Source organism: Leptidea sinapis, chromosome 39 (genome assembly GCF_905404315.1).
Source record: "Leptidea sinapis chromosome 39, ilLepSina1.1, whole genome shotgun sequence".
Taxonomy (NCBI): Eukaryota; Metazoa; Arthropoda; class Insecta; order Lepidoptera; family Pieridae; genus Leptidea; species Leptidea sinapis.
Window position 1 is genome coordinate 974,140 of NC_066303.1, and position 23,594 is coordinate 997,733.

At 38.1% G+C, this 23,594-nt stretch overlaps 2 protein-coding genes across 2 annotated transcripts; both read right to left on the minus strand.

Annotated features, from left to right (window-relative positions):
- Positions 1–757: 757 nt before the first annotated feature.
- Positions 758–2,512, minus strand: LOC126976083 (uncharacterized). The gene has a single exon (XM_050824269.1). It carries the CDS (start codon positions 2,510–2,512, stop codon positions 1,280–1,282), a length of 1,233 nt encoding a protein of 410 aa, XP_050680226.1. The 3' UTR covers positions 758–1,279.
- Positions 2,513–2,530: 18 nt separating this feature from the next.
- LOC126976086 (m7GpppX diphosphatase) lies at positions 2,531–11,379 on the minus strand. The gene is made up of 4 exons (XM_050824272.1): positions 11,027–11,379; positions 5,630–5,775; positions 3,892–4,116; positions 2,531–2,818 (listed from the first exon to the last, which is right to left on the minus strand). Exons 1-4 carry the CDS (start codon positions 11,367–11,369, stop codon positions 2,531–2,533), a joined length of 1,002 nt encoding a protein of 333 aa, XP_050680229.1. The 5' UTR covers positions 11,370–11,379.
- Positions 11,380–23,594: the final 12,215 nt, after the last annotated feature.

Sequence of the window (23,594 nt, forward strand, 5' to 3'; positions counted from 1 at the left end):
TTTTTTCCTTTTATCCGCTTTTTTCGCCTAATTGTGGTTTAGGACTTTTTTCTAATTTCTTTGAACACTTTTAGTTAATTTTATTGTTGATAATTATTAACTACAGTTGCAATAACCACATACTTAAGAAACTATGAATAGTTAAGACAATGCGGAACTACTCGTAGTTTAGAATTGAGTCGTAAGTTCAAGATAACTGCTCCAGCTAAATTCATGAAAATGTTCAAGGTAACAAAGATAAAATAAAATGGGGAGCCTGTGGCTTCTAACTATTTTTAAAATCTTCCCAGAACATTGGCCAATAAAATGAGCCAAATTCAAATTTTAGCTCTGGACGTCAATTTCTCGGCCACCCAGTATATTGTGTTATTTCTATTCACATGTATTTTATATCACGCAATCGATTTTGTATTTTTTTTTATTGGAAAGGATACTACTTCAAGGGTAGTTTGACGAGACTTTGATTATTTTCTAATTATGGGATCCATCACAAAGTAACAGAAATCCTCAATTCTAAGGGGTAAATAAACGATACTCGGCCGAATTTAATTGATTGCTTCCCCCAGTTTTGTTCTTTTCCTTGGTTATGTATTGTCAGTGTATTTGTGTGTCTTAATGTGATGTGTCCTTTTTTTTAAAACCGGTCAATTAAACCACTGTGCTGTATTCAGGAGTAATGGTCGCTAATCTAAAAGTAAACCAATTGCCAAGAACGAGTTGAAGATGAGTTGAGATGACTATAAAAAAAAAACAAAAATAGAGAATGAGAATTTATTACTTTCAAATAAATGTTGACACAGATTTTATTAGAAAATCAAAACATTGCGAACAATTTATTAGAATAACAAAGAGCTTTTGGGCGACTTTATTACAGTAATTGGAGGAGATAGTCATTATTTGTTACACTTGCAAATGTCTTATGTATAAATAAACGCTTATAATATATTGCTGTTATAGATATTACAATTTAATTAAATGAATGATAAAACACCATTTGTAATAACTGACAAACTCTTCAATTTCAAATAACTAATTAATAATTTATTACCTTTAAATGTTTAATTTACTTATTTATCTTTAAATTAAAACGGTTATTTTTTCCATACACACTTATGTGAAGAGATAAAATTATCATAGTAATTATTTATTTTTCTTTAAATCTACATATTTCTGTCTTATAACTTACATGCTTACTTTTGATATGAGAAGCTTGTAGTTATTACAATTTCAAATGACTAATAAATAATTAATTACTATTTTAAATAGCAATTTGAATATATTACACCTTTAAATAACTAATAGAGTAGCCATTAGTGTAACGGAACATCTCTGGTACTTTCAATGACATTTTCTTTAAATGATCAACACCTCTACAGAACATGCTTTTAGATATATCTGTAGAAATTACACTTGGATCAGAAAGCCATGTTTCAACTTCATCATTCAAAGCATTTTCTATTTTATACAACACTTTAGTTAAGAAGGTTGATTGGAGTTTAATCTTGTCTGTTAAAATTATTTCATCCTTGTTCCGGAGCACTTGCAACTCCCTGTCCATTATCCAAATGAGTAAATACTGTTTATTGGTCACAGATATGGAACATTCTAGAACTATTTTATACATAAGTGTGTATTGCATGCCAAGATTAAATTCGTTCATCATACATTCTATGGTGTAAATAAAATCATCTATAATCAAATCACCAGTTGTATTCTTATGACCAAAAGCCCGCTTCTCAACATTATTTTGGATTAGCTTTACATCAGAATTGTACAATTTGACTGTATCTTTATTTTTCAAGCCGAGCCAAGCAAGACATCTATTACAATGATAGATGACACGTTTAGCATTAAATTTGTTTGTTTTATCAGATAATATATTATGATTGACAACAAAAAATGTAAGTCTGTACAGAAAATCTTGTTTGTTTGGTGTTACTTCATTTGGAGTGGTACTGCCATGTCCATGACCATGACAAAACCATTCGGACATATCAATATTGGTAGTTGGCAATTCTAAAATCCTATCAAACTTCACCAAACCGTTAGAAACAATGTTTGAACAATTACTGCATATAACTTTCACATATTCATTTGATTGTAAATTAACATTCAGCTTGTTAATTTTAACAGTATTTTCAAGTGATTTAGTCGTCAAAAATTCAGAATAGAATCCCCCTCCATTTTTAGGTTCGGTCAATATCCTAAAAGAAACTGTGTTGTTGTCAATTTTGAGACATGACATCGAATTTGGTATTACATAGCAGAACTCATTTATTGGTATACTGCAAGTTACATTTGAATCATCATCGGAATAATCAGAAAGGCTTTCAATTGATGACAGACTATCCCTTCGCTTGTCACAATCATTATAATAATTCAGCACAATACAATTGGCTTGTATACTAATTTTTAAATTACAATTCTTCTTAAAATCAATATTAGTTGTAATATACACATTACAACTTCTCAAGCGAGAACGAAGCTCAACAATTACATTTTTCACAAGCATTTTCACTTACAATCTAATTTACTTAATTTCCTTGATCCTCTTTACATAACCGTTGGTCTCATAAATGTTAAATAACGAGTCCATCTCGCGGATGGTAAAAGGTATAGTTGCCTTCTTGTAGTAGTCGCTCATAATTTCAATATTATCAATGACAGTGTCGAGTAAATGGGATTTCTCGGCATAAATTCCTGGTGCCTCGTGGCGCAGATATGTGAAATGTATGTGCAGGTGGTAGAATGATGGTTGGTAATGGAGATAAATGCGCAATTGGCTGCCTGGGACGTTGTACTTCTCAAGAATAGCTTTCTGAAATATAAGAAAAATATTGAAAACTAGCGGACCCAATAGACATTGTTTTGTACATAATAAATGAAATACTGTTATTTTTTTATGATTTTGACAATAATATTTCATAACATCAAGAATTATTTCATAAAATATGCTCCCTGTTATTATAACGAAATTGTTTCACAGCAGAATCGTTGACGTCAAACATTTCGAAACAAAACAAATGTTGGAAATAAAAATAATTATGGGTCCCAAATCGAAATAAAAACAAGTTGGACTAAAATGCACTCCATTAAGTAATCCCCATTAAAATCCGACACTGGATTTATATATATTTAGATGGTAGAAAGACTGCTGTTTGGTTTTAAAAATAGATTAATTTAGAATCTTATTTATATATTATATCGTTTTCCAATCTTATTTATAAGATTAACTTTACATATGTCATTATTGGAGTTGCACATGTTAAAGGGACAACGAAAGAAAGAAGAAAATACCTAATAGTTAGAATTGATTGTAATCAATTTCATATGCGAGCAAGTGACAGGTGTGAGGTCGTCGGTCAGGACTTAAGCCACGGTCAGTGATTGGCCAGTAGGCAATATTATGTAACGCTGTTAAATTTCATCCGGGCCACTCGACTTCCTGACGTCCAACGAAAACAGAGCTCGCTGAACAGTACTTCAGGCATAGAGCTCCGATGGGATGGTCGTCGGTGTTCTTCCGTTGTCGTCAAGAGTCGAGTTTGAGGCAAAAAGAGCGCACAGAAGATCGGCTTCTCTTTTGCCGTATGGGCCAGAGTGTTCCACATTCCTCATGTGCGCAAAGGCAGGGAGGGACAGCTGGTTGAAGTTTCGAGTCACAGCTTTCGACAACGACCAGAACTTGCGTGTTCCAGTCGGGAACTGGAAAGCTGCTCGCCGATTTTGACAAAGTGCTTCGATCGCGCACGGGCGATTTGCTGCTAAAATCTGGAGGCGGCTTATTTTTACTTATTATTATTATTATACTATTAAAACGTAAAATGCTGACATGAAAATAATCTGACTGATTGAATAATATTGCATGGCATCCTAAAAAAGTTTCTTTACCTTTCCTTCGTCACGAACTCTCTTCAGCAATGGCAAATGTATCTCGTCCAAATCCCTCAAAGACTTAATATTTCTCTGCCTCACAATAGCCAACAGATACAGCGACTCCTTGTTAAGACCGTCCCATTTTAGATCTGGCACCAGAACAAACCCTTCCTTTTCGCACTTATTGTTGTAAACAACTCTGTCTTGCTCGCTCTTGCCTTCAAGAATATTGTACACCCACTAGGAATGAAAATACATTTTTAGGTTATAATGGGTTTACATACACATACTATTGAATTAGTTTTTATTTTGCGGAATTCCATTATTATCCATTTTTCTTTGTGTTATCTTGAATGTAAATTCCGCCAATTTGTCTTCAATCACGCCATGGTCGGTCAGCAGCCGATACCGTATACCAGAAGGGTATACCTAACATTAAATTTGGAGTGACCGCCCTCAGGCTATTAAATAATAAGTTTAATTGTACAATATTACTTCGTAAACATATTTATTCGATGAAAAAAAAAGCCCGCTGAGTTTGTTGCGCCCATTCTTCTCAGGTCTGAGGTATTCATTTTGGAATGGGTGGTAGTTTTTGACTTTCAATAAGTGATGTCACATCCTATTTTGAATAAAAATATTTTAATTTGAATTTGAAAGGTAACAAATATACTAAAAACCTTCAAATCAATTAACTTAAAAAATACAAAGAACCAATGGGGTTATTTGACTAATATTGTAAAAAACATACTTGAATATATCTCATGAAATACAGCAACGTTATAACTTTGTTTAAATCAGGCAGTTTTTTTGGTCCTCCTAATTAAAGGGCCTATTTCAGTGCTGCCTGTTTTTAGTAAAATTATTAAATTTAAAAACTTTTGCTTCAGCAGCTACAAATGCATTGTGATTTGTCCAAACTTAAAGCATTATGAAGTAATAAATACAGCCCTAAATCTGTTAAAATCATATTTAAGCGAAAGAGTTCAGATAGTCGAAGTAAGGTCTTCGGGAAAACTTGTAGGAATAAGTGTTCCGCAGGGTTCTATTCTCGGTCCTTCTACAAAGATCCCTATTTATCCTATCTACGACGATTCTAGGAAATCATCGTCCAGTGTCGGGAGATACTTGTGTCTTCTATCGAGTCCTTGAGAAGGTCGCGGAATGGGGTAAATAGAACCTTATCCAATTTAACCCAGAAGACTCAAGTTTGCGCGTTTACGACAAAAATTAAACCGACACACGACAACACTTCTCTTAATGCCTCGGCTAATGTATCGGAATACTGGCTCTCGAAATGAAGAGCGATTGCCAATTCCGCGGTCATTTGAAGTGCTAAGCCAAATTGGCTTCGAAGAAGCTGGGCGTCATAAATAGAGCATTAGTACATGACCTTCAAAAAAGCGCGTACACCTTCCTTAAAGGTCAGCAACGCTCCTGTGATTCCTCTGGTGTAGCAAGATAATGTGGGTGGCGGTAATCACATAACACCAGATGACACTTACGCTTGTTTGTACTCCTTTTCAAAAAAAAAATTAATTCGACACATGTTTTGCTACTCAGGATTTTTTTCAATGGACAAATGAGTGTACGGGACACCTGATGTTAATTGATCACCGCCACCCACATTGTCTTACAACACCAAAGGAATCACAGGAGTGTTCCATCCATGTCAACAAAATGTTTGAAATATAGACACTTGCATGCAAATGTTTTTTCTTGATTCTACAAAGGGATTAGGAAAATAATATACCTGTAAATTAAATTGGTCTTTCTCAAGATGCGGAATTGTCAACTTCTCATAGCAATGTGGACTCTCTGGGACAATATGTACTTCTTGTTGACTATACTTTGCAATATGCTTATCTGTCGCTGGACAAATCACTGTTGTTTTCACACCTGAAATAAAGTTATCATTCACATCACGACAGACAGTTAATTGTATGTTCTTTTCACTGACTCTAGCTTTTGCAAGCATAATTATGGTGAATAAAGTCTAGAGATGATACAGATAGGGATTGGGCCTGATAATGAATATTCCCTTTATTGCTACACAGGGCGATCAGCAATTTCTTCAACACCTGCTGAGCTAATTAAAGAAGACGAAACTAGATACAACTTTATTTGTGAAGCTTATGAGACTTTTTGGAACTGTTTCAATGAAGTGGCAAAAAATAATAGTAGTATTGATCTTGGGAATCAAGAAACAATATTCAATTGCTGAGGAGATTGACTTTTTCTTAAAACATCTCACATTAACAGGCAGTAGCATCTATAGCAAAACACAATTTACAGAAGCTGGTCTGGTAAATGATGCCCAGTGAAGTGGCCTCTTATCAACAAATGGAGAGAAGGTATTCATTCACCTCATTTTGCCATTTGTTAATTTTGATTATTTAACTAATTAATAAAACAAACTTCTTTCATGTGCAATTATAAAAATAAATGGTGCATATAACTTAATGCAGAATGATTTTCCTTGTCTTAAATAATGACTAATAAATCCCACACACACACACACACACACAAACACAACATTCTCATTCAAATTTAATCTAACTAATGCAGTTTATGAGATACAGTTGGCTGTCAGATAGAAGATGGACTGTTGAGTCTTAGTAAAAGCTCTGTTGGTACCCTTCGGGTATAGAACCCTGCATTAAGTGATGATACAAGTGTTAAATAAATGAATAAAGTTAATTTAAAATTGGGAAAACAAAAAGTCTGGTTCTCTTAATCGGGACATGCAGTCTTTGTAAGTATTGAAGCATTCAGACTGTGGTATCCTATTATATCTCATATATCATATTATATACCGTTAGTTCCATATCATTAACCATTATGTTTCTTACTATATTATATAATTTGGGACACATTAGTTGATAATTTTAGTAATATATGAGTATTACTAAAATAATCATTTAAGTAACAAATATTAATTTAATCCAAATTTGAGATAAATGAACAATAATTACATTTTAGGAATTATTAAACTGTTTCAAGCCCATCAGCATCAATGACCAGTCTGGTATTATAATTAGTATTATAAAAGATGTATACAAAAGTAGCCAAAGAAAACAATGGCATGAGGCTGTTTTAATAGACCTTGTCCACATACATACAACAACAGATAATGTTAGAGAAATTAAATTTCTTTTCTCTTTCTCTAGTGAAGGCTAGCCTTACAACACAAACAGATTATCAGACTGCTAACAGTCTGATATATCCTAAGATATCTATACACTTGTATATGCTAGGTCTATGTTGTAAGTAAAAAACTTATGTAATCGACTTAGCTCTGCAGTATTTGTGATAAAAAAAATTAGGCAGCTGACAGATGTTGAAACGGCTAGACTTGTATATTTCAGCTTCTTTCATAGTGTCATGTCTTACGGAATTATATTGTGGGGTAGGGCTGCAGATATTGACAACATATTTGTGCTGCAGAAAAGAGCAATTCAAGCTGTCTATAAAATGTGTTCAAGGGATTATTGAGAGAAAAGTTTAGTGAAATTAATATTATGACAGTACACTGCCAGTACATATACGAGAACCTCCTATATGCTCATAAACATATTAGCCAATTTAAAAAGAATAGTGATGTTCATAGTGTCAATACTCAATTCCATCTACTAGGCTATGTAAAATTGCTAAATCTTTTAAAGTGGATTGTGTTATATTTTATAATAAACTCCCAAATGATATTAAAATATTACCTATTTAAAAATTTAAATGTATTGTAAAAAATAAATTAACATGTAAGGCCTATTATAATGTGAAAGATTATTTGAATGATAAAGATAATTAGAATGTTCGAAATTTTGTTAATAATAATAATAAATCATTTTATTTTCAGGCATTACCCATAGATATACAAACAATCTTAATTTAAATTAAATTACATAATACTGTTGAGTTTAATTTGATATTAAGTTAATTACAGATAAAATTACAGTTTAAAATTTAAGATATGTCATAATCACAATTAATAAGAAAATACTTAATAATATTATTAATTAAAATACGGAAAAAAAAAAAAGAAATCCATAATAATTGTTAGTAAAATGTCCTAAATTATATTAGTATAATTATGAAGCCGCATAAATGCCGTTATAATTGGCGCATCATAATGACTAGCAATGGTTTGCAGAATGATGTTATAGCTACCCCGCAACCTCCTCAGCAATGACGCGGTTCTTTTGCGTTGGATGGCACGGAAGCCGTCCACCCTCGCATCCGCGAACATTGCCGAAGCACTGCAAAAGCGGGGCAGCCCCAACATCAACCTGAAACCATTGTTGTACTGAACGCGAAAGGCACTAAGCGTTCTTTGAGTATATCTGACTCACAGGCTGCTCGTATAGAAGGTTTGACATTATACTTTGAAAAGCATTATCTTTACCTCACTGCTACATCGAGCAAACCTGCGAGCCAGCATATTACTCCTCACCGCCAGTGCCCTGTGTTCCCTCTCAATATCAATTTGGTCTTCGAGGTCTTCGGTGACGTAGTGTCCAAGGTACTTAAAATGTTGAACTTTCTTAAGCTCAACACCATTCGGCTTCATTGGCGGAATATTACATATATTCTTACCAGGGACTCTGAAGACCAAATAGTTGCTTGCATGTTGCATCGCATACCTTTCACAGATAGCTAACAGCCTTCTTATAGAGCCTACACTTGGACCCAGCAGCACCATGTCATCCGTGTAGCTAATGTTGTTTATATAAACACTATCAACCGAGCAGCCGACACGCTGAGCCCAACTATGAGCTCGTTGACATACAGATTGAAGAGCATGGGTGAGCTCAACCCCCCCATGCCTCACCCTGCACTCCAGCCTGTACGCATCCGAGAGGCTGCCAGCCCATCTAACATTATTGGTCTGGTTAGGGTACCAGTACTGAAAGAGATGCTGCACCTGTGTATGCACGCCAGCCTTATCGAGTTTTTTCCATAAAATATCATACGAAACAAGATCAAATGCTTTTGATAAATCAAGGAAGCAGACATAAACAGGCGTCTGCCTATCAGAATAGTATTGGACAGTGTGCTTGAGACTCAGAATGGCAGTTTCAGTAGAAAGTCCGGGTACAAAACCGAATTGCGCCGCATGAATTTGCACATGTTTTTGCAGTTCTGAGTCAAGCACACCATCCAACACCTTTGCTACAACAGTCGCCAGAGAAATAGGCCTATAGTTGCGCTTATCTGATAAGTCACCCGTTTTGTTTTTAACTATTGGTACAACAATAGTCCTCATGAGTGCAGCAGGTAGGTACTAATGATTAAGACAGAGATTAAAGAATGTGGCAAGTACATTGGGTAAATGGACTTCTGCGTTCTTCAAATGCTCTATACTGAGCCCATCATGACCTGGCGATTTGCCACATGACATTTTGGCAATTATATTAGCTATTTGTTTGGCCGACACATTAAACAGCTCACCGGACATGACGGACCCAGTATTCAGCGCTTCCTTAGAAGAACCCAAGGGTGAACACACTTTAAGTGTTCCTTAAACAAATGAATATTGTTATACTCATTTGAATGCTATTGTAACTTTTGTACTTCATCCTGACTTGCACTAAATCTAATATATAAAATTCTCATGTCATGGTGTTAAACATTGAACTCCTCCGAAACGGCTTGACCGATTCTCATGAAATTTTGAGTGAATATTGGGTAGGTCTGAGAATCAGACATCTATTTTTCATCCCCCTAAATGTTAAGGGTGGTCGATTTTTTTTTTAATTTTTTTACATTTTTTTTTTAAATTTGTTTGATTATGAGTCAGCATTAAAAAATACATACAACTTCAAATTTTCACCCATCTACAATCAACAGTTACTTTTGTATCCCGATTTTAATATTGGCAATACAATGTTTGCTGGGTCAGCTAGTGACTTATAAAGTTTTACAGTGAATATAGATTTTTTTGACTTTGACTTACTATACTATATTAATACACAGACTGGTCACTAAAAGACTTGGGTTGGACTTAGTATCCCATAGCACAATTAGGAGGTAAAAAAATATTGTAGTTGAAAGAGCTTTATTCCACAATTATAATGATACCACTGTTATTACAAGGTAATGCACCATTTTCAAGAAAATAATGAAACAAATGATATCATAAAACGGGTAAATCACGTAAATAAAACTGTAGATGACTGATGAGCACTGTCATGGTGCCAGGAGGCTAAAAACTTGCTAATAACTGTCAATTATTAATGAAAAACAGTAAAATGAAACATAAAATATAGTCTAGGGTTGACCAGATGGCTTCAACAATTATAATTTTTAGACTAAAAAGACCCTGAGTTCCATTTCATTTCCATCGTAGTTGTGTGAATGTTCCTGTGATTTATTAACATGTTTTACCAGTTTAGAGGTATATATATATATATATATTTTGCTTCATTAATTTCTTGAAAACTATGCATTAGGTTATAGGTTATACATTAGAACAGTTAAAAAAACACACAAGCCAAGTATAGAGGGATGCAGCAGCACCCGGAGAATGCCAGAAACGAATTCTAGGTGTTTCCCTTTCTTTCCTTCCCATATAAATATCCCAACCCTTAAAAATGTCGTAATTTGAAGTTAGGTTATGTTTTTTTTTCTGGAACGGTGCATTATCTTGTAATATGAGTGGTATCATTATAATCATGGACTATAGCTGTATCAATTACAATATTTTTTACCTCATAATTTGTGCTACAGGGTTGTGTTTTAACCAAAGACTTTATAATTGAAGGATAAAGGTACATTATGTACCTAATGGTGAGATATAATTGATGATTCTTATGAATATATTACTTACTCAATAGATAGGTAAAGTACAATTCTTATGTTTAGGACATTTCTGGTAAGTATTTAACTAGTTCTGTAACATAGATTGCACAGCTAATCACTAACGAAAATTAATTGTCCTCTTCTATTTCCTTGTTTGTCGACAAGGAAAAATTTAAAGATAACAAATGAAATTATCTTACAAAAAGAAAGTACGAAACGAAAACAAATGTAAAGAAATTATTCAATTAAAAAGCTATTAGCAAGTTACTATAATCTGAATCACCGTATGTTTCCTACTAAAGAAAATAAGCCTTGAAATTTGAAAGTATCCTTTGTAACATATGATCCTTACCAGTTAATGAAGTCTTTGGAAAACACTCAAAATTCCCGTAAATATCGTTTTGAAAGAATGTATTAAGTTTGGTGTCTTCACAAAAATACCCGTCGCTATTTAATTCTTCTTCTTTGAAAGCATTTTTTTCCAAAATCACAATGCCAACACAGTTTTTGTCTTTAAAATTACCAAGAACACTAACCGTCTTCCTGTTCGTGTTATTATTTAAAATTTTATTTGGAATAAAGTCCTTCAGATCTACTACTTTATTTTGCACACCATTTTCACTTATGCCGTCTATTTTAATTTTTTTGGCGCATGGCGAATCTGATACTTCGTTTTGAATAGCGCCGTCGGACATTTTGTGTCAATGTTGCCATTATTGGGTAGATAATATTATCTTATGTGTGGTAGAAATTCATAGTAGGCAATTTTAGTAGACATCAGTCCTAAAACATATTTTTTTTATCTAGCAACCGATAATGTATTTGTGGTTCAAATTCGCTTACACTTTAACATAAAATATGTTATTACTTTATTATTTTATGAAATAAACCTTTATATTTAAGCTATTGCATAGCTTCTATCGCGGGCCTTGAGCGTGGGGACCGAATCCAGAAATTCCGTCGAAACTTACCTAACACCCCCCACTAGATATAAATATTTCGCCATGGTCGTTACAGTTGCCACGGAACAGCGGTTATCACGTATGCTTTTAGTGCAGAAGGTCCCAGGTGCGAGCCTGGGGTACGTCTTGATTTTGTTTATCACTTTTTTTAATTTTTATTATTATGACAAGCATTTTTATTTAGTTTCACCTGTTCCGTTGTTTGTCTGTAATCCAATCTTGCAAGTAAAATTTTACTCACTTCTCGTTTGCTTTTTTTAAAATTAATTTTATCAAAAATCACCTCAATATTATTACTTTTTTATTTTCATTGTTTTTGAAATATTCATAATATGAAAATGTGTAAGTCGACAGCTGTTGTGGTCCGTGCCATCTTGTGTTAAAATTTAAAACTACGATAAATAAATTTATCAGTTTCTTTTCACTTTATTGGATCACTTAGTGTATCCAAAAAATAATCCGAGCAACTGGAGTACACTGAAGAAGGGTCGAAAATACTTGGTACAAATGGTAATAAATTTTATTTTGGCTGGCGATTTCAACATCAACTTTGCTGATAAAAAATCAGAGCAGTTGACAACTTTTCTTTCGAAAATATTGAATTTGAAAATGAATAATGATCCACAAGAATCCACAACAAAATATGGGACCACCATTGACGCGGTATTTTCCAGATATTTAAAAGATATCAAGTCTGAAACTAATGTTTCTTATTTCAGTTACCATAAACCTAAAGTTTCACTGATAAATATTCCTGAATAACCTACATGTATTGTAAGATAATAAAAATATTTTGAACAATATTAACTTCTCATTTATTTAATAAAAGAAAAAATATTGTTTTGTTTTCGGTCACCAACCAAGTGTAACTTGAATTAATATCAAAGAAAAAAAAAACAAAGGAAAAAATACTGCAAAAATAAAATAAATAAGTAAAAATGCTATGCAATAGCTTTAGGCTCAACTCTGCCTCCATATCCTGCCCTATATCAAAGGGTTGGTATGGTGCCGGTCCCAAACCCGGATAAAGGAGGAGGGAATCCAAGCCAAGTTGTGAGACGTACCGTGACGAGGGCTGCGTGTCTAGGGGAGAGCTCAGACTTTAACGGTGTACCTCCGATACCTGGGCACCTCGGAGTGTTATTTTATGCCCTTCGGCCAGTAAGCGGGGCTCTGCTGGTTCGTGACCTTTATTTCACTAGCTTCTCGTGGGAACAAAGTGGAGGAAAATATATTAAATTCGATTTTGTCCAACATAGGTGCAAACCTATCTATCTCGGAACCCGAGGGTGAGCGGCTAGACGCCCCCAAGGGAACCGAAATCTTACCTCAGGTCGAGAGGCTAATCCCAGGCGAGCTGGCAACCGTTAAGGAAACCACAACGCCTACGGAAACAGATTCGAAAGTGAGAAATATTAAGACGAAGCCAAAGAAGCTGTCCGGTGCAGCCCGGAAAAGATTTAGAAAGCTTCTCCAAACGGATATGCCTGTAGAGGAAGCCAAGGCGTTAGCCAAAATACCTTGGAATGACCTACAGAAAGCAGGTCACAACCCTCCACCACCTGAAGCGAAAGCTGAAAAACGTGGCAGGTCAGAGGAGATTTCTCCGAAAACTCAGCCGAAGAAGGTCCCCAGGCTAGATGACACTCAGTCAACCTCGGGGAGACCTAGCTTCAAGGAGGTAACCGGGTCCTCACGTGTGGGCATTCGACATACCCATACTATGAGCGAGGACGAAATGCGGAAAGTGCGCCGCGCACTTCTTGCTTTGATAACCGGGGCTGAACAAGGTACCGGGCCGACATTTTTGGGCTGCGCCCACAAGCCTGGCTGGATACTGGTGACTTGTGAAAATGATTTCAGCTGAGAGTGGCTTGTGGACAAAGTCAAGGATCTGAAGCCGTGGCTGGAGGCAGAGCTCTCACACATGTCGGAGGAACAACTGCCCAAACCCTCCATAGCCACGACTTTTCTGCCGAACACTGAGGCTGACACAGTTGAAGAGGCACTGAAGCTGATCCGAGCGCAAAATGCGGGACTGAACACCGAACACTGGAAGGTGCTCGACGCGAGGGAGGACAAGGGAGGCCAAGTGGTCACTTTTTCCTTGGACGATCCCTCCGCGGAGACTCTGAAAGAGTCCGAGTGCAGAGCTGCCCTTGGTTTTAGAAAGATTAATTTTAAGATCAAGGGCGTCTCTGAGGGTTCCGCAGCAGCGAGTGGACAGCAACCCACCCAGACCAGCGGGCCTGTGCGACCGGGAACATCCGGGATCTCAAGGACCCCGCAACGGCCGGCTGCCCCCACAACTACGTCCCGGGGCAAAGGGCCGATGTCGAGGAACGTCTCAGGTCCCCTCAGGGGAGGGAAGGATCAGAGTCGGGCTAATTCTGGCCGCGGGCGGAAACACCCATACCAGAAGACAGACCAACCTAAGCCTTCCACCTCCGGTGGGATCCAATGACGCACCGCAGTAATAGGGCGAGGATACTCCAGGCAAACCTCCACCACGCCAAAGCTGCTACTGCAGTAATGGAGAAATGCCTTGCGAGTAGTGAGATCCTCTTTGCCCTACTACAAGAGCCGTGGGTTAACACCGGCAAAATACTGGGACTGTACACCGCTGGTAAGTTAATCTACAATACCAGCGGATCAAAACCCAGAGCTTGCATAGTCTTCAACAAGAACACAAATTTCTTACCTGTTACAGAGGTCTGCACCGACGACCTTGTTGCGGCGTACATCTGTTTCAAAGGTTGGGAAGGCACCAAGGTGATCGTTTGCTCGGCGTACCTTCCATATGAAGAAAGAGACCCGACAACAGAATTGGCGAGAGTGGTCGAGTATGCACGACGCAACAACGCCGAACTGATTGTCGGGGCCGACGTCAATGCGCACCACACAACTTGGGGAAGCAGCGACGTCAATCACAGAGGTGAGCAACTTCTTAATTTCTTAGACACTAACGGCCTACAGGTACTAAACAGAGGTAATAAGCCAACCTTCGTTACCTCGAACAGGCAGGAAGTTCTAGATATTACTTTCGCTACCGACAACATTGCCAGGCGAATACAAAACTGGCGAGTCAGTGATGAAATTTCGCTATCGGATCACCGACACATAGCATTTGACATCTTGGCTTGCCTCGAAAAACAAACATATACGTTTAGGGATCCAAAGAAAACAAACTGGACTGTCTACAAAGAGAAACTCAGGAGTAATTTGGAGCATATCCCTAAGCGCATCAGAACCCTGGATGAGCTAGAGTTGGCAGTGAAAGTAACCACGGATGGCATCACTGACGCCTACGAGGCTAGCTGCCCTCTCTCCTTACAACACTCAAACAGGAAAGTGCCTTGGTGGAATTCAAACTTGAACAAACTAAGGAAGAAATCGAGAAGGCTGTTTAACAGGGCTAAAAAGACCCAAGAATGGGAACCTTACAAAGAAGCCCTAACAGAATACAACAGAGAAGTTAGGAAGGCCAAACGAGCATCTTGGAAGAGGTACTGCGAGGATTTATCTAAAACTCCCCAAGGAGCCCGAGTACACAAACTGCTCGCCAAGGACAAACCTAGCCAAATCGGCCTGCTTAAGAGACCAGATGGATCTTTTACAGGCGACGAGGTAGAAAACGTAAGAGTACTGATGGCCCACCACTTTCCGGGGGCTACCCATCAACCATCTGTAGCAACGCCTACACAACGGCTTCTTGACGAGGACTGGCGTAGAGCGGCAAAGATAATCAGACCCCGGGATATAAGGTGCGCCATCAAGACTCTGAAACCCTACAAGTCAAGCGGTCTAGACAACATTTTTCCAGCGCTTCTTCAAAAAGGCTTGGATATCCTAGTACCGCTACTAGTCAAGATATACCGGGTAAGCTTTGCCTGGGGCTATCTTCCAGAACAATGGACTAAGGCTAAAGTACTATTTATACCTAAGGCAGGCAGAAAGGACTACTCTCTGCCAAGCTCCTTCAGACCCATAAGCCTTACCTCCTTTCTCCTGAAAGTTATTGAGAAAGTCTTGGACTGACACATAAGAGAGGATGCTCTAAGCCTAAAGCCCATTAATAGTTCTCAACACGCCTACTGTAGAGGCAGGTCTACAGAAACGGCCCTTCTACAACTTGTGGATAGAGTCGAGAAGGCGTTACAAGACAAACAGATTGCACTCTGTGCGTTTCTAGACATTGAGGGCGCCTTTGACAATACCCCGATAGACACGCTAGTGAAGGGACTAACTAACAAAAATGTAGACTCCACCACTGTCAAATGGGTAAGGTCAATGCTCTCAAATCGCAAAGCTCTAATCTCCCTCCATGGGACATCACTGGAGCTATACACTACGCGAGGTTGCCCACACGGTGGCGTTCTTTCGCCACTTCTATGGACACTAGCAGTAGACGAACTACTTAGTAAGCTGGCAGAACTCAGGATCGATGCACTAGGGTACGCAGACGACCTAGTTATTATCGTCAGAGGTTTCTGCCAAAGCCTACTAAGCTGTATATTGCAAAAGGCGCTAAACACCATCTCACAGTGGTGTACAGCCATCAAACTGTCAGTCAACGCAGGAAAGACTGTTATTGTGCCATTCACGAGGAAACGGACACTTAACAAACTGAAGTCTCCCACCTTGAACGGCTCTACTTTAGAATTCTCAGCTGAGGTTAAGTATCTGGGAGTCACATTCGACCAGAAACTCACATGGAATTCTCACATCGACAAAGCCGTGAAAAAGGCCAAAACAACCTTGGGTGTATGTCGACGTCTGGTAGGGAGACATTGGGGAATGCGCCCCAAGATCCTCCTATGGCTATTCACAGCAATTGTGAGACCAACAATCACATACGCCTCCATTGTGTGGTGGAACAAAGCCAGCCAGAAAACAACTGCAGACAGACTAAATAGCCTGCAGAGACTTGCCTGTATGTTGGTAACCGGGGCCATGACGTCTACTCCTGGTGCGGCCATTCAAGCAATGCTAAACCTACCGCCTCTTCCACTGTTCATACAGCAAGAGGCGAAGGCAAGCACGCTGAGGGCAATCGCCCAGGGGGGCTCATGTAACTGGATGTCGCAAATGCTTAGGACTTTAGAGACATATTAGGCATGTTACCTGATTAGATGATTCTACAATTAATCTCTGTTAAACACTATATCGTGGAACTACCTTCCAGGGACGACTGGATGAACAACAAAGTCACGTGGAAGGACGGGAGCCTCATGTGGTTCACCGATGGGTCCAAAATGGAAAATGAAGTTGGCTGTGGGGTCTATGGAGAACGCCCCAGGTTTAAATCCAGCACAAACCTGGGAAGCTTTACCTCCATATTTCAAGCAGAGGTATACGCCATCCTGGAATGCGCGGAAACCAATATCCAAAAAGGCTACTTCAATCATAACATATACATTCACTCTGATAGTCAGGCAGCATTGTTGGCTTTAGACGCTGACTTGACGTCGTCTAAGTTAGTCAATAATTGCGTTGAATGCCTGAATTCATTAGGCATGAAAAACAGAGTGATTCTAAGATGGGTCCCAGGGCCTGCCGGAATCATAGGCAATGAAATGGCCGATGAGCTCGCAAGAGCTGGGGCTAAAGCAGTCCAATATGGTCCGGAACCCATTTGTGGACTGCCCAAGAGCGCCATCCGACACACTCTGAGTAACCAATGTAAACAAGAAGCACTTAAACGCTGGAACAACTCTTCAGGTTTAAGCCACTCTAAAGCACTGGTAAGGGCATTCAACAGTAGCTATGCGAATGAAGCCCTATCATTAAACAGGAAAAATCTATGCATACTCACTAGGATGCTAACCGGGCACTGTCGGCATCAAAAGCGACAAAGCTTGCAGGTTCTGCCTTGAGGATGATGAAACACCTATTCATCTACTCTGCGACTGCGGCCCACTAATACACAAGCGTAACACAATCTTTGGTGACTACTTCGTGCCACCAGATAGTGTTTGCAACACTCGCGTCAAGGAACTACTGCGGTTCGTAAAGGCGGCAGGGCTTGACGATGAGCTTTAGTATGAGTGGCGAACACAATAGTCCAATTCTGGACGCGGTGTTACTAGGAATCTTTTAGGACTAGGAAATAGCCAGCCTCTTCAAATAATAATAATAATAATAATAATAATAAGAGCTTGAGATTCCCGACTATTCGAGCAGCTCTTACGTTACCAGTTCGATATAAAACATCCCATTCTGGTGTACTTAAATGAATGGCGAATATCTACACGACGTGGACGCTTTAGACAGTAGCTGCTGAGTGGGAAAAAGAGAAAGCTACCTTTATGCCCGAGTAAAAAGCTAATAGTCTAGTCCATATTAGTCCCGGTAACACCAATTCGATTATTGAACTTGTAGCTGTACCTACAACCAATAGTATCAATTAATACAAATGTCTAATATCTAACTTGTAACGTAATACCTTCGTTACATTATAGATCGTAGAAATATTAATCGTGCATAATAACTGTAATAAGCGTATGCCGAAAAATTCGTTCTGAAAAGAACATTTTATTTTATATAACGTAATATAAGCTCTGATAAGAACCATTTCATAATGCTGTACATCAACTCATAGAATCATACAGATCACCAGTAGTCAACTCATCGAAGTACAAGCATCGTCACGTTCTCTCGACGACCGCAGATATACTCACGTGATCAGTCATATGCTCCGCGTTACACAACCGCACAGCAAGGCCGAGCGTACTCGACTGACGCGTCGGGGCGTCGATCACTATTCATGCAATGTTAATCAATGAGCGACAGAGTAGGTGCCAAATGCTCATTGACATCAAATGATCGAGGTTTGACGCGAGTTTACACAAGCCCGCGCTCGCTGGCCGGTATACTGCGATAGCTTTAGAGCGATTAGTTTTAGAGCGAGATAGAACACATAATATTATTCTCAATTCTTATTGAATGAAACATTTAACTATTGGTCAAAATGTAAGCTTTAGTATTGGTGTGTATTTGCTGATTTGTAAATATTATTTATGTAACAATTGTAATTGGTTTTAAGGATAATAACAGTTTTAAGGATTTTGTATATATATATCATGTAACTTTCTAATAAATCATCTTCCACATATTCCTCACAGTCAAGCAGTTGTTTTATTTAATCGCCAAACGCTCAGTCTCCAGAAACTATTTTGTTGGCTGCTATTTCTATAGCTCGTTATCAAGACTTTCAGCAATTCTAGTCTAAACAGAGGTACTCTGTGGCAATCACTTAATTTATTAAATAAAGTATTCATATGAGGAGTGCAAAATATGTTCAAATTTACATTATTTTTATTTTCTTCATAATCGTTTTGGCGAGGTTGTAACCACAGATATAAATTTAGATAGAATGGTAACGTTTGAATTTTGCGCGTCACTTTAAAAGCAAGTCCAGCCTTCACAGCCCCAAACAGAGTCGCTCGAGCATAAACTAGGTAGGAGATACAATTAATCAACTATCGACAGTTATGCACGACATTCAACGCTGGTCAGGAAGCTATGTCACTATGATCTGCGCTCGATCTTCTGATCTCATAATTAAATAATAGGATTCAGAGGGTAGATGTGAATCGCAGGAGATCTCCTGGGACTCCTCTTGGTATGGGGGTACCACAAGGGTCTATTTTTGGACCCTTCCTCTTCCTAATATATATATATAAATAACCTTGTAGAAAAAAACACAATGCGGTATTGTTTGCGGATGACACTTCACATATATTCAAAGTGAAATGAAGCCAAGTTTTATATGACGAAGGAAATAAAGCTCTATCTGACATCGTGTACTTTAGCGCCAATAACTTATTGTTAAATAGTCATAAAACCAAAATTATTAAATTTACCACGGGAAATGTCAAAAATGTAGATGCGAATATTTTAATTTACGGACAGGTGGTAAAACCAGTGGAATCTGCTGTATTTCTTGGCATTACTCTTGATTCCAAATTGCAATGAGGCCCCCTTATTGAAGCAATGGCGAAATGGCTTAGTTCTGCAGCATATGCGGCTAAGAAAATTAGACGGTTAACATTGATACGGCGCTACTTTTAGTTATTTTCATAGCATTATGTCCTATGGTATATTGTTATTATTATTTTTTTATATGAGAGAGGGCAAACGGGCAAGAGGCTCACGGGATGGGGAGAGGTGAGGCAACCGCCCATGGATGGAAGAAGCTGGTACTGGGGAGCACCCTACCCAGAGGTGAGAACAGTACTCCATGTGAGGCCGAATTTGCGCCTTATAAAGTTGCAGACGGTGGCTTTTAGTGAAGTACTGTCTCGCCTTCCTGAGTACACCAAGCTTTTTTGAGGCCAGTTTGGCCTTCTCTTCCAAGTGACCACGGAACTGAACGTCGCTCGATATATCGATGCCAAGTATGCCAATACAGGCTGTGGCAGTAAGAGGAGTGTGCTCGAATCGAGGGAATACGACAAAGGGAGACTTTTTAGTGGTGAACTCACAAACTTGTGTCTTCTTGGGGTTGAATTGGACTAAATTTTGTCGGCCCCATTCCGAGAAAATCGCCAAGAAACACGATCTCTGCAGTGGGGATCTGCTCCAATACGGAATCTGTAGCCATTTGGATGTGTTCGAGGAGCCGGTCAGTCTCTGCGTTACCAGTATGGGACCTATACAGGCATGCGTAGATTTGCGGATGGTCATAGCAGTCTACACGCAGCCAGATGACGGATAGGACCTGTCCTTCAAGAAAACTCAGGCGTCGAGAACAGACATCCTCCCTGACGTAAACGCACACGCTAGCGCGTGGTATAAAGGAGTGTGCCAAATTATACCCCGGGTATGAAAGGTAAGATGGATCAGCCAGGGAGGATATCTGTGTCTGGGTTAAAAAGAGCAGGGCCAGCTTCGCCGTCTCCAGGTGAAAGTGGATGGCATTTAAATTTGAGCGAAGCCCCCTGATGTTGCAAAAGTCCACAGCGAGTGTGGAGGAGTGTGGTTTGAGCCTCCTGCTCTGTTTGCCCCGAGTCAGCGCAGATTTCAGTAAAGAATCATTAAGAGAAAAATTTAAAGAAATAAACATTTTGACTGTTGCTTCTCAATATATTTTTGATAATGTTCTGTATGTGCATAAGCACATTGAGGAATTTTCTAGAAACTGTAACATTGATAATGTTAACACGAGGAACAAACATAAACTTGTTATGCCTACTACTCGGTTGGGTCGAGTTAGTAAATCTTTTTCTGGGCGATGTATATGCTTCTACAATATGATCCCAGAAAATGTACTAAACAAATGTGTTACGAAATTTAAAAGAATTGTTAAAAAACGTTTGTGTGGAAAAGAAAGGCACTGTGGACTGGGAATAAAGCAAACACCCTCAGGCTCTATAATTATAAATGTTTATGGTACGATATGACATTGTAATCCATATTTTTATATTTAAAAAAAAAAGCCCGTTGACTTTCTTGCGCCCATTCTTCTCAGGTCTGAGGCAGTCTCTTTTGAATGGGTGGTAGTTTTTGACGTTCAATAAGTGATTTTGAATCCTATTTTGAATAAAAATATTTGAATTCGAATTTATACCATTTTACGTTAGAGAGTGCAGTAACTAGGCCATAAAACTAATTTCAATAACACTATAGATTAGGAAGATAGTTATTATGAATAGATTGAAACATAATTAACTCAACTCCAAATCAGTGTGATTTTGTGTTAGATAAAACGTGCCGAGCTATTTTTCAAATGGGTCGGATGCCGACTGCTTGAAAAACCAGATCAGGGCCCACATAACCTTATCTGGGAATCACAACAATCGGTGCCAGAATATTACATTTATCCCATAGGAGTAATGTACAAATTTGTCTCAGCTCTAGGTAAATCACAGCTTCTTGACAGAGACACTAGAGACGAACGCTATGAAAATTAGTCAAGACTTTAATTAAAAAATAGATGAAGATAAAACACGTGGTGCGCAGGTAATTAATAAGGTTACTGACGCGAATAATGTACACATCTCAATGGACTGCCCAAGGAGGCAAAAATTAAATGATTGCGATCAATTATCAGCAACGTCACTTGAATGTAGAATCTGGTAGATATGAATTTATATATTTTTCTGCTCTGCTCGTACAAAATAAAGTCCAATTATTAATCGATACGAAGCCACTTTTTAAGAAGGTGTATTATAAAAGTTATTTTCTAAGTAACTTATTATTATAACTTCTTACATGTGAAGGTACATAGCACACAAAGCTTATCTAGTCTTGTTTCTCTTTCTTCTGGGTCTGAGTTTCCTTCTCAACATGTTTATTTAGATCCAATGGAGCAGTAGAAGAGTCTGAGAGAACACTCGTCTTCGAATCAATCTGCACCCTGTGTTTTGCCTGCGTTTGGGTTCCAGTATTCTTTAACGTGGACTTCTTTATGATTGATTTTCTGCTCGTACTTTGTGCTGATCCATCTAACGGTGATAATAATGATTTGGATTCATCTTCAGCAGACTTGAACGTCAGTGATTTTGTCTTAGATTCAGCCATAAGTTGGGAACTATCTAGTGTTAAATTTTCTCGAGCGTACTGTCGCGAAAGAATAAGATTCCTACTGTCTATAGATTTATTATCAGTAAGTGATAAAGCTGAAGTAACTGCCGGTTCAGAGCTCGAGGGAATAATTAGATCCATCAGGTCTTCTATGATATTTGCATTGAACGAATGGTTTTCCAAAACTGATTCGTACGAAGAGTTACTGCTTACTTTGAATTCTTCAGACGGATACAAAGTAAAGTCTGATCCAACCTCAGCATTTTCAGCCATAAATAATAATTTTCCCTCTTCATTTCCAGAATAGCTTGGAACATCTACGAGTGGATACAGGTTAGAGCGGAAATTGGACTTTTTAAAGTGAACTTTAATTGAATTGGATTTTGTTGAGGTATCGGACTGAGCTGGTGAAAATCCTGGCGAAATAGTTCGAATGTGCCTTTCTTTTTCTTCCTGTAGAATTTTTTAAAATTAATACAATAAACTCCATATATTTACCCCTAAAACTATTGAAAAATATACATGGGGCACGCTAAAAGTTTTGCACGTCTAGCTAATCGAAACTATTTGAATTTCGAATATTATATTTTTTAAAACGTTGCAACCTTCTTAGTAATAAAAAAACAATTGACGGGAAATCATTTGTCAATTGTTTTTTATAACACATCAAATTTCTACGATCGTAACGAAAATAGAATTAAGTCGAAAAGATTTTCGAGCGATGATTTTTTATGATATTAAAAGTTCTCTCTCTCCGCAAGACTGTGCCCGCTTGTCTTCAAAATACTTTTGGGAGAGAATCACCTTGCTTGAGCACCGTTAGGCGATGGTTTCCTGAATTTGAGGAAGGTCGGGTTTCTTTACATGACGAATTTCGTGAAGTCAACCGTCTACTACTACCGTCAACGAAAATAATGTGGCTACTGTTAAAATGGTCGCATTTTTTTCTCAGCCCAAATTCTCAGGTCCATCTGCACAATTCCACTTAAAGGTCATAAGAGTGTTAATGCCGAGTGTTAAAAAAAGTTCGCGAAAGACGACCGAAAGGCCGCGTTCTCCTACATCATGCCAACGATTCTTCACACATGGCCAACAAAACTAAGTCATTTTTAGCTTCCGAAAAAGTACAACTCGTCACCCATCCTGCACATAGCCCCGACCTAGCACCCTGTATTTTCTGTCTTTTCCCCAAAATCAAAGATTTGTTGAGAGGTTTCACTTTTACCAATTCAGAAGAGGCAGTGATAGCGTTCAATCAGCACGCAGAAAACATTCTTTAAAATCTATGGTCCTCCTGTTTTAAAAAATGGTTCGATCGCATGAAAAAATGTTTAAAATGTAAAGGAGAGTATTTTGAAAAGCAATACTTAAACATAATATTTTGGTTATAACATGTTGTTTTTTTGAGTTACGCAAAACTTTTAGTGTGAT